The following is a 12,947-nucleotide window of genomic DNA, read 5'->3' as shown; positions in this document are numbered from 1 at the left end:
AACAAACAAACAACCCGAAGAGCTTAAAAAAAGATCATATATCAAGTGTTAATAAATAAGAAATGAATTAAACCGATTGTGTGTGTGGGTGAAGTGTGTAAATACAATGTAAATGTAAAAACAAAGCTGCATTGTGTGAAGGAAGCCGACGTTTACTCAGATCAGATCAGATCAGATTAGATTAGATCAGACACACAAGACTACAGCAGTGTAAAACAGGACCAGAAAGATCCGACCAAGCAAAAACCTGCTGGAGGAAAAACATCTGCAGAACAGAATCAGACATCCAGACTGTCAGAAAATCTTCACCAACAGGAAGTGTGTAAAACCGTCTCGCCGCGGAACACACACACATCCTGCACCTCGCTTTTACCTCGTCCTCATCACGCCACCGAATAACCTTCACACGTCTCCTTCACACGTGCACTTCCTAAACATTTTACTTCTGCGTCTCAAACTTTCTGCTCCGATGCTGTTTTGTGTCCGAAGCAGAGGAGATGCGAACGCACCACAACGACACTACGGTGTGCCTTCGTTTCCAACGCAGAATAAAAACAGATCTGTTTTAGAACAGGAAGCAGCTGAACTCTCAGTCCTCAATCTCACAGATTTATAGGCGAATGAATCTAAAATCAGATGGAAATTAACTGTATCTGAAAGAATAAATGACTAATGTTAAGGATGCGTGGTGATGTGTGTGTGTGTGTGTATGCGTGTAGTGTGTGTGTTTAGTGTGTATGTAGTGTGTATGTGTGGGCGTATGTGGTGTGTGTGTGTAGTGTGTATGTACTGTGTATGTGTGTGTGTATGTAGTGTGTATGTGTGGGTGTATGTGGTGTGTGTGTGTAGTATGTATGTACTGTTATGTGTGTGTATGTAGTGTGTATGTATGTGGTGTGTGTGTGTGTGTAGTGTGTATGTACTGTGTATGCGTGTGTGTGTGTTTAGTGTGTATGTAGTGTGTGTATGTGGTGTGTGTATGTGTGTTTAGTGTGTATGTAGTGTGTATGTGTGTTTAGTGTGTATGTAGTGAGTATGCGTGTGTGTGTGTGTTTGTGTTTAGTGTGTATGTGGTATGTGTGTGTAGTGTGTATGAGTGTTTAGTGTGTATGAGTGTTTAGTGTGTATGTGTGTGTGCGTGTAGATGATGTGAATCAGGGCTTTAAATAAACAGGACACACACACACACACACACACACACACACACACACACACACACACACACACACACACACACGAGATTCTGTACAAAAATGTCTGGTATGCAGCTGAAGTGTGGAAAGAAAAGTGAGAACACAACCGGATGTGAGACAAACAGCCCGTTTAAACAGTGTAATAAACCGGTTTACTGTTTAATAATAAATCAGATGCAGGATTTCAGATGCAGGAAAATTTAAAGGTGCAATAAAAATGAAGCATTTTTGTAAACACTGGACATAAAACTGATGCTAGCTCAGAGTTAGCATGTTAGCATGGTTAGCTGAAGGAGCAGGAAGTGCAATAAATCAACCAGGGTTTTGTTTTTATTACAACATTAATGTGTCTGAAGGATTCGGAGTGAAATATAAGCTTTAATGATGACCTGAGAGGAAAAAAACAAGTGATAACGGACATGAGGAACAGAAACAAATCATTCAGACTGTAAGTGATGCTAAAGCTTAAACAACACAAAGGACACCAGCAGTAGGACAGAAATATATATAAACACACACGAATCATGAAATAAAGCTCACATACCGAATGAGACAGAGAGAGAGAGAGAGAGAGACGTCGCTACACTCAGACACCAACAGCAAGAAATCCACCACAGACTGCGGAAGTTCTCAGCTTCTCCTCCTCCTGCGGTTACAACTCGCCACCGATAAGCGGCGCTGTCGGGCTGCGGTGCGCTCTGATTGGCTGCAGCTCACGGAAAGTACCGACACTGACGTCACACAGCCACAAGAGGGCGCAAAACAGACAAGGGGAAAAACTGCACGGATTCATATTTAAACTATATTTTGAATTCTGGATTCTGATTGGTCAGGACTTTTATTTTTTAACGCTTTTATACTAACGCGCTCACGTTATCGGTCACGTTCTAACATCTGGGCGAGTATAAAATATAGTGTTGTAGTATTATATATAACATATAGTGTATATAATATATATAACATATAGTGTAAATAATATATATAACATAGTGTATATAATATATATAACATATAGTGTATATAATATATATAACATATAGTGTAAATAATATATATAACATAGTGTATATAATATATATAACAGTGTATATAATATATATAACATATAGTGTATATAATATATATAACATATAGTGTATATAATATATATAACATAGTGTATATAATATATATAACATATAGTGTATATAATATATATAACATAGTGTATATAATATATATAACATAGTGTATATAATATATATAACATAGTGTATATAATATATATAACATATAGTGTAAATAATATATATAACATAGTGTATATAATATATATAATATAGTGTATATAATATATATAACATATAGTGTATATAATATATATAACATAGTGTATATAATATATATAACATAGTGTATATAATATATATAACATAGTGTATATAATATATATAACATATAGTGTAAATAATATATATAACATAGTGTATATAATATATATAACATATAGTGTAAATAATATATATAACATAGTGTATATAATATATATAACATATAGTGTATATAATATATATAATATAGTGTATATAATATATATAACATATAGTGTATATAATATATATAAAATATAGTGTATATAATATATATAACATATAGTGTATATAATATATATAACATATAGTGTAAATAATATATATAACAGTGTATATAATATATATAATATAGTGTATATAATATATATAACATATAGTGTATATAATATATATAACATATAGTGTATATAATATATATAACATATAGTGTAAATAATATATATAACATAGTGTATATAATATATATAACATATAGTGTATATAATATATATAACATAGTGTATATAATATATATAACATATAGTGTAAATAATATATATAACATAGTGTATATAATATATATAACATATAGTGTAAATAATATATATAACATAGTGTATATAATATATATAACATATAGTGTATATAATATATATAAAATATAGTGTATATAATATATATAACATATAGTGTATATAATATATATAAAATATAGTGTATATAATATATATAACATAGTGTATATAATATATATAACATATAGTGTATATAATATATATAAATATAGTGTATATAATATATATAACATATAGTGTATATAATATATATAAAATATAGTGTATATAATATATATAACATATAGTGTATATAATATATATAAATATAGTGTATATAATATATATAACATATAGTGTATATAATATATATAAAATATAGTGTATATAATATATATAACATATAGTGTATATAATATATATAACATATAGTGTATATAATATATATAAAATATAGTGTATATAATATATATAACATATAGTGTATATAATATATATAAAATATAGTGTATATAATATATAAAATATAGCGTAAATAATATATATAACATATAGTGTATATAATATATATAAAATATAGTGTATATAATATATATAACATATAGTGTATATAATATATATAAAATATAGTGTATATAATATATAAAATATAGTGTAAATAATATATATAACATAGTGTATATAATATATATAACATATAGTGTAAATAATATATATATAACATAGTGTAAATAATATATAACATAGTGTAAATAATATATATAAAATATAGTGTATATAATATATATATAACATATAGTGTATATAATATATATAACATAGTGTATATAATATATATAACATATAGTGTAAATAATATATATAAAATATAGTGTATATAATATATATATAACATAGTGTATATAATATATATAACATATAGTGTATATAATATATATAACATATAGTGTATATAATATATATAACATATAGTGTAAATAATATATATAAAATATAGTGTAAATAATATATATAACATAGTGTATATAATATATATAACATATAGTGTATATAATATATATAACATAGTGTATATAATATATATAACATATAGTGTAAATAATATATATAACATAGTGTATATAATATATATAACATATAGTGTATATAATATATATAATATAGTGTATATAATATATATAACATATAGTGTATATAATATATATAAAATATAGTGTATATAATATATATAAAATATAGTGTATATAATATATATAACATAGTGTATATAATATATATAACATATAGTGTATATAATATATATAATATAGTGTATATAATATATATAACATATAGTGTATATAATATATATAAAATATAGTGTATATAATATATATAACATATAGTGTATATAATATATATAAAATATAGTGTATATAATATATATAACATATAGTGTATATAATATATATAAAATATAGTGTATATAATATATATAACATATAGTGTATATAATATATATAAAATATAGTGTATATAATATATATAACATATAGTGTATATAATATATATAAAATATAGTGTATATAATATATAAAATATAGCGTAAATAATATATATAACATATAGTGTATATAATATATATAACATATAGTGTATATAATATATATAAAATATAGTGTATATAATATATATAACATATAGTGTATATAATATATATAAAATATAGTGTATATAATATATAAAATATAGCGTAAATAATATATATAACATATAGTGTATATAATATATATAAAATATAGTGTATATAATATATATAACATATAGTGTATATAATATATATAAAATATAGTGTATATAATATATAAAATATAGTGTAAATAATATATATAACATAGTGTATATAATATATATAACATATAGTGTAAATAATATATATATAACATAGTGTAAATAATATATAACATAGTGTAAATAATATATATAAAATATAGTGTATATAATATATATATAACATATAGTGTATATAATATATATAACATAGTGTATATAATATATATAACATATAGTGTAAATAATATATATAAAATATAGTGTATATAATATATATATAACATAGTGTATATAATATATATAACATATAGTGTATATAATATATATAACATATAGTGTAAATAATATATATAAAATATAGTGTATATAATATATATATAACATAGTGTATATAATATATATAACATATAGTGTATATAATATATATAACATATAGTGTATATAATATATATAACATATAGTGTATATAATATATATAACATATAGTGTATATAATATATATAAAATATAGTGTACATAATATATATAACATATAGTGTACATAATATATATAACATATAGTGTATATAATATATATAAAATATAGTGTATATAATATATATAACATATAGTTTATATAATATATATAAAATATAGTGTATATAATATATATAAAATATAGTGTATATAAAATAAAATATAGTGTATATAATCTATATTTAGATTTATCTAATAATTCTATGACAACCCTAGCCTTAACCAATTCCTCATTAATCACTGAGCTAATACAAAAATCTAACTCCTCATCATGTACTCTTGATCCTGCACCTACTTTCCTGCTAAAAGACTGTACATTGGCGATTTCTGCCCCCATCACTCCGGTCTGCAAATTCTGAACTTCTTTGTATTCCTCGATACCGTTTATCCTCTGCGGGTGGCAGATCCTTTTCTGTCATTGCTCCAACACTATGGAACTCCCTACCCATTGCACTCAGAACCATCACCACTCTGTCTGAATTAAAATCAAGGCTTAAGACCTTTTCAACCTTCACTACCAGTAAATGCATATGTATTAGGAGTCATTAATTTTTCTGAAATGTGGTGTATGTATCGTGTACTATGTAGAGTCCTATCTCTTGTACTGTATGTTTTTGTGTATAGTCCTGTCTTCTGTTATTATCTCATGTAGCTGCATGTGATCCTTCGTCCTGGGCAAATGTCCAACGGATATGTATATGTGTGTATATGTATGGTCCTTCGTCCTGGGAAAATGTCCGACGGATATGTATATGTATGTTACACTATATTTCATCTGTCTTGAAATACTGTACCTTGTAAAGCATCCTTGAGCTTGGGAAAGGCGCTAAATAAATTAAACATATTATTATTATTATTATTATTATTATTATTATTATTATTATTATTATTATAAAATTATTATTATATAAAATATAGTGTATATAATATATATGACATAGTGTATATAAAATAAAATATATTGTATATAAAATAAAATATAGTGTATATAATATATATAAAATATAATGTATATAATATATATAACATAGTGTATATAATATAAAATATATTATAGTGAAGTTTTCTCAATGTTTATGGAAGACGTCTGCAGTCGGTGTAAAGTAAAAAGAGTTCAATAAATAAAAAGTATGATGTGTCATTCATTTAAAAAAAGTATTTTATTTTCAAATTAGGTAGAAACGTTAATCCCTGTTTAACAGAGTTTTGTTGTAGCAGAACTTTAAAAATCATATTTCACCATAAACGTATTGCTGAGTTTGGCTCGTCTACATGATTTTACTACAGTACACCTACATGTACTGACATGACCTGCGATTCTTTTCAGCATAAACGTGTCATAAAGAAGTCAGGTTTGGATGTTGTTTGTTCTTCACCATGTGTACACAGTGTGTGTAGGTTTACCTTCAAATTCAAATAAAAAGCTTCTCACAGGTCGTGATGCTGTAGAGGCTGAAGAGACTGGATCTGATGGAGAGCCAATGAACTGCGCTGTTCTCACTCCCTGCACTCTGATTGGTCGATTTTGTTGCACTCTGTAATACAACTGATAAGAAAACATTCATGTCTCTGTTTCACTGTTTGTTGATACTGGATAAGGATGATAAGGATGAACAGGTGATTTCTTTCTCTAATCATTGCCAGTTTTTTAATTAGATATTTATTTGCAGAAAAAAAAACAAATATGGTTTCCTGGAAAATATTTGAGTTCCTCATAAATGCTTCAGCCGTTTCAGGATGTGCTCTGGGCCAAACAAATGAGAAAATGATCACAACACATTTCTACTGAGAGAAATCAAGGATTTTTTGTGCAGTATTTTAAAGAAGAATCTACACCACAGACCACAGTGTGTCACAGAGGGTTAAAGGTTTTGGTCAAGAACCCAAAATCTCGACTAGTCTGAACTGCTGGGATTTGAACTCACAACTTACTGGTCACAGAAAAATATCCTTATAATAGTTAAGCAAAAAAAAAATAAAAAATGCGTGCATTTCCACAATGATACCTTCATCCCCAGTGCAGCAGGCTGATGGTTCTTTATGGAGGTCACCATCTTGGAAAAGCAGAAAGATTTTGCTCATGTACAGTTTGGTATTGTTTTACACAAGATGGCAAAAGATGGCACTATATTCATTCATTCATTCATTCACTACCGCTTATCCGAACTACCTCGGGTCACGGGGAGCCTGTGCCTATCTCAGGCGTCATCGGGCATCAAGGCAGGATACACCCTGGACGGAGTGCCAACCCATCGCAGGGCACACACACACACACACACACACACACACACTCTCATTCGCTCACACACTCACACACTACGGACAATTTTCTAGAGACACCAATCAACCTACCATGCATGTCTTTGGACCGGGGGAGGAAACCGGAGTACCCGGAGGAAACCCCCGAGGCACGGGAAGAACAAGCAAACTCCACACACACAAGGCGGAGGCGGGAATCGAACCCCCAACACTGGAGGTGTGAGGCGAACGTGCTAACCACTAAGCCACCGTGCCCCCAACTCACTATATATATATATATTACATTGTGTTTAACTCATGATGTAAATAAAGATCTGCGTAGGTGTTTCTGGAGAAGAGTTTGGGTGAAATTTACTTCTGTTATAAAATCAGAGTAAAACTAGCTGCTATTAGAAAAAAGATTTTGCTCAAGACGGAGAGTCGTTATGGAAAAGATTTAGTGTGAGATTGAATTTTATTACAGAAACAAACCGAGTGAGAAACATTGTAAAAAAGATTGAAGGTGAGTTAAACGGTGCTAAACGTCTCTGAGACATGTAAAGTCAAGGGAGGAATCGTGCTAAACCTTTTGTTTAACCGTTGAGCTGCTCGACCTGAAACCTGGAGCACTGTGTCATGGGCAGTGACTGAAACTGGAGGGAAGGTGAAGTTGGTTTAAACTGAATTGTTTACTCACTGAGTCAAATCTGAACAAATGACACCTTAACGCTAGTCCTAAGTCCTGGTATCTAAAAGAACCATAATAAAGCATATTTCCTTAAGATATCCAGTCTCATACGTATGAAGTGCCACATCGTCGTGTTTTCAGCCGTGTACACTGTCTAGAAATAAACAGTTTTGATTTCAATCAAAAGTGTTGACACAAAAATATGAGCGTGCTCGTGCACGTCACGTCCACATGAACGCTCACACTGACTCTGAGATTAAACCTTGAGGTCCCTCCCTGTTCACTTTATCTCAGAGTCTCTAGCTGTCCGATTCAGCTGAAGTCCACAGGAGCGAAGCTTGGAGAAATTAAACATGGCAACCTCCGGGTTACAGATCGGCGGATTCCTTCTAGGACTCATCGGAGTGGCTGCGGTCATCGCCGCCACCGCCATGAACAACTGGAGCACGCAGGACCGCCAGGGCGACGTGGTCACCGCCGTGTACACGTACAAGGGCCTGTGGCAGGACTGCGAGGTGTCTACCTCTGGCTTCACCGAGTGCCGGCCGCTCTACGGCCTCCTGGGATACTCAGGTGGGTTTAAGGGACTAAAATTTAAAGAGTAAACTGGGTTCTGTTGATAAAACTGGACTGAAGTGGACAGAAAATGGGTTTCAGTGACTGGACTGGAGTGAAGTGAACTTAAGTCAGTAAAGTCACTAAACTTGACTAAAACAGACGCAGATAGATTGGAGTAACTAAACAAGACTACTATAGGTTTGAGTTACTAAACTGGGACAAAGATCAGGTCTAAATGACTGGATTAAATTAAAAATCAGGTACTTTTTATTAGCTAAACTGGACTACTCTGATTGGTTTAAGTTAACTGGAGCAGACTAAGGTGTATTTAGAGTGTTTTAGAGGAACATAAGGTGCTTTCACACTGCGGGATTACTCAGTTTTGTACCCGAGATCAGGTCTAATCTTGATTAGAGAAGGGCGTCAGCATCACATCTGATCTGCTCTTATTAATGAATATTTCATTCCTACTGTAGATGTCCTTTTGCTTGACACTTGAAGTCTTGGGTGAAGCCTTTAGGTCAGAGTTGCTTGAGTTTCTTTACTTTATGTATCACAAAGACATGTTGGGTCATTTGGAGAACTGTTTCCACACCACTGTGAAACTTAAACACGACATAACACAGAAATTTACTAATTATTACTCATTGTCAATACTTGTGTTCTTGTTCCCAGAAGTGATTGGGATTTGACTGAAGCGTCACAAACGTGGGCTAAAGTGTTCAGATGGGTCGCAGTGGTTAAACTAGATTAAAGTGGATGTAGATCGGGTGGATTAAATTGGACTTAATGGTAAGTTTAAGAGACTAAAACCTAAACCCCAGACTACTGTGATCAGGCGAGCAAGAAAGCAGTTCTTCTGACTACACCTGGGTACAAAGACAGCTTTTGAAGCCGAACACTTCCTGTTCTCGGTCAAGTCCGAACACTCCCTAATGTAGAGTAAATAAATGGAAATGGATGGAAAGTGGATGTTGGAGACACTTTAAAGTACACAGTGGAGATGAACTCGTACAGAAAATGGCGGTACACGTCGACGTTATGTCCAGGAACCGTCAGAACAATGGTCTCATTGTGCCAGCGCTCAAACCCCACACACTGTAGATGATGAATGCAGAAGTGAAGTAACTGCGTTCACGTTCAGTCAACACCGTTATCAAAAACAAAGCAAACATGGCAGGCTGACTCACAAGAGCAAGAATTTCCCCTTCTAAAAGCTTTTCTTGCTTAACTAATCTGCTGGGATCCAAAATCCTATTTCATTTGGTCTTCATAGAGAACAGCAAGAGAGAGAGAGAGAGAGAGAGAGAGAGAGAGAGAGAGAAACCTCTTCTCATCACTCATCATCATTATACAGCATTTTCAGGCTTTCATTAATATACAGTAAAAGAAATGACGTCATTATTATTCTATAACTTTGAATCCATAATGTTTTTGTGTCTCAGGTCAGTTCCAGGCGGTGAGAGCCATGATGATAGTCGGCATTATCTTGGGTTTGGTTGCAAGCGTGATCTCGTTGTTCTCTCTGAAATGTTTCAAGGCGGGAAACACTGAGGATTCGACCAAAGCCAAAATGACGCTGACGGCAGGAATCATGTTCGTTATTTCAGGTAAACAACAAGAACAAAATAACAGATAAATCACATCAAATCAAATCAACACCAACTCGTGATTGTTAACGGTCGCTCTTACAAGCAGAACAGGAAATACAATTCCCATGCCGACGTTTGTTTTTAGGAATCTGTGGCATCACCGGAGCTTCCATTTATGCCAATCAGATCGTCGCCAGCTTCATGATGACAAACTACAACCCTAATTATGGCGGGATGAACCAGATGGGAGGAATGGGAATGGGAGAAATGGGAGGAATGGGAGGAATGGGAATGTCTATGGCTAACAGGTAAAGAAGGAGTGAAAGAGGAGACACATCTACAGCATTGTGTACAGGGTGTGGTCTCACTGAGTCACCTCATTGTGCTGAACTCTATCTGATGCCCAGGTTCACGTTCGGACCGGCTCTCTTCGTGGCCTGGATCGGAGGAGGCATGCTGCTCATAGGAGGAGTTTTAAAGTGTGTGGCCTTCAGAGGCTTGCACGCCGAGTCCACGCCGTAAGCACACACTACTCACAATAATATTCTAATCACATTTAGGACAAAGAATCAGCATAAAATTCATAAATTAGATATTCATAAATATCTAATATGAGTGTTGGGATTTTAATAACGAACTCAGTTAATACCTTACAATTAAAACAGGATATTTCTATAATGTTTAAATAACAAGATAAGAAAAAATTTACACATTATTTAATTATATTTATATTAATTATAAACTGTATATTTATTAAATAATGTATTAATTTTTGCAAGGGTAAATAATAAAAAAGAGTATTACTATTATTCTTATTAATAATAATAATACTATTATACTATTAATAATAATAACAATAATAATAATTATTATTATTAATAATAATAATAATAATATACTATTAATAATTAATAATAATAATACACTAATAATAATAACAATAATTTAGACGTATCTTAATTTAATCATGTTAATTCCTAAAATAATGTTATTGTTAAAATAATGATTTTAAAATGATTAAATAATTTTTTTAATGATTTTAATTATGAATGTAGACAATGTAGTTTTATAGTACAATAATAATAATAATAATAATAATAATAATAATAATAATAATAATAATAATAATAACTAAATAAAGTATATAAATGAACAATTTTATCTAATCTATTATATTTATTTCAAAAATTCTCTTTTTAGTATTTAAATAATACATGGCAACATTTTAAAAATAGTTCTTTAATTGTATAAATTTTAAATGAATATAAAACATTTAGTAAAATGTGATATTAATGACTTGCTGGCTGAATGAACGCTCACTTCACTTTTGTTTATCGGTTATTATTCCAGCTATAAGTCAGTGGCGTACAAAGCAGCGACTCATTCGAGATCAGCAGATGAGGCCGGTGAGCGGGGACAGAAATACGTATAAACAGCGGTATTATGTACAGGATTTACAGCTGTTTCTCACTGACTCTGTACCGTTCTATCAAACACTCATTTACTCCTTTGTTTGTCTGGAACACACAATTTATCAAGAAATAAACATATTCTCTCTCTCTCATCCTCCTTTTTCCTTTTTTCTCTTCCCTTGTCCATCTCTTTATCTGACCTGCTGTCCATCTCTCTCTCTCTCACACACACACTCTCGCGCTCTCTCACACACACACTCTCTCTCACACACACTCTCTCTCTCTCACACACACACACACACACTCTCTCTCCCTCACTCTCTCTCACACACTCTTGCTCTCTCTCTATCTTACACACACTCTCTCTCTCTCACTCACACACTCTCTCTCTCACACACACTCTCTCATTCTCTGTCACTCTCTCACACTCTCTCACACACACACACTCACACACTCTCTCTCTCACACACACACTCTCGCGCTCTCTCACACACACACTCTCTCTCACACACACTCTCTCTCTCACACACACACACACTCTCTCTCCCTCACTCTCTCTCACACACTCTTGCTCTCTCTCTATCTTACACACACTCTCTCTCTCTCTCACTCACACACTCTCTCTCTCACACACACTCTCTCATTCTCTGTCACTCTCTCACACTCTCTCACACACACACACTCTCACACTCTCTCTATCTCACACACATACACTCTCTCGCACACTCTCTCTCTCTCTCTCTCACACGCACTCTCTCTCATTCTCTCTCACTCTCTCACACTCTCTCTCTCTCACACACACACTCTTTCTCACACACACACTCTCTCTCTCATTCTCTCTCACTCTCTCACTTTCTCTCTCACACACACACTCTCTCACTCACTCTCTCTCTCTGCAGTATAATAAACTTTGATGCTTTAATAATAAATGAGTTATGACGATAAACTCCTCTCTCCTTCTCTGCTCCTTTCTGCTGAACTTATTTTCATAATCAATATTGTTTTAGATTTTTTGTAAACAATAAATGAAACTGGATCAGAACTGGTGTTCCT

The 12,947-nt window shown here is 31.6% G+C and overlaps 2 protein-coding genes across 3 annotated transcripts in view; one reads left to right on the top strand and one right to left on the bottom strand.

The window, feature by feature from the left end:
- The window catches only part of septin2 (septin 2), an 18,472-nt gene extending 16,624 nt beyond the window's left edge, over positions 1-1,848 (bottom strand). The window contains exon 1 of one of the 2 annotated variants that reach the window (XM_060887789.1): positions 1,738-1,848. The gene's annotated coding sequence lies outside the window, so the exon portion shown is untranslated. The remainder of the gene's footprint in view (positions 1-1,737) is intronic. The other variant, XM_060887790.1, reaches the window with a different exon arrangement.
- A 6,746-nt stretch (positions 1,849-8,594) lies between these two features.
- Positions 8,595-12,940, top strand: cldn18 (claudin 18). Its single transcript, XM_060888667.1, has 5 exons — positions 8,595-8,905; positions 10,336-10,500; positions 10,628-10,790; positions 10,890-11,000; positions 11,833-12,940. The coding sequence occupies exons 1-5, from the start codon at positions 8,686-8,688 to the stop codon at positions 11,912-11,914; spliced, it is 741 nt and encodes a 246-aa protein (XP_060744650.1). The 5' UTR covers positions 8,595-8,685; the 3' UTR covers positions 11,915-12,940.
- The last annotated feature ends 7 nt before the right edge of the window (positions 12,941-12,947 follow it).

This window comes from Tachysurus vachellii, chromosome 15 (genome assembly GCF_030014155.1).
Source record: "Tachysurus vachellii isolate PV-2020 chromosome 15, HZAU_Pvac_v1, whole genome shotgun sequence".
Lineage (NCBI taxonomy): Eukaryota > Metazoa > Chordata > Actinopteri > Siluriformes > Bagridae > Tachysurus > Tachysurus vachellii.
The sequence above is the reverse complement of the archived record's forward strand: the minus strand, read 5'-3'. Positions and strand labels throughout refer to the sequence as shown.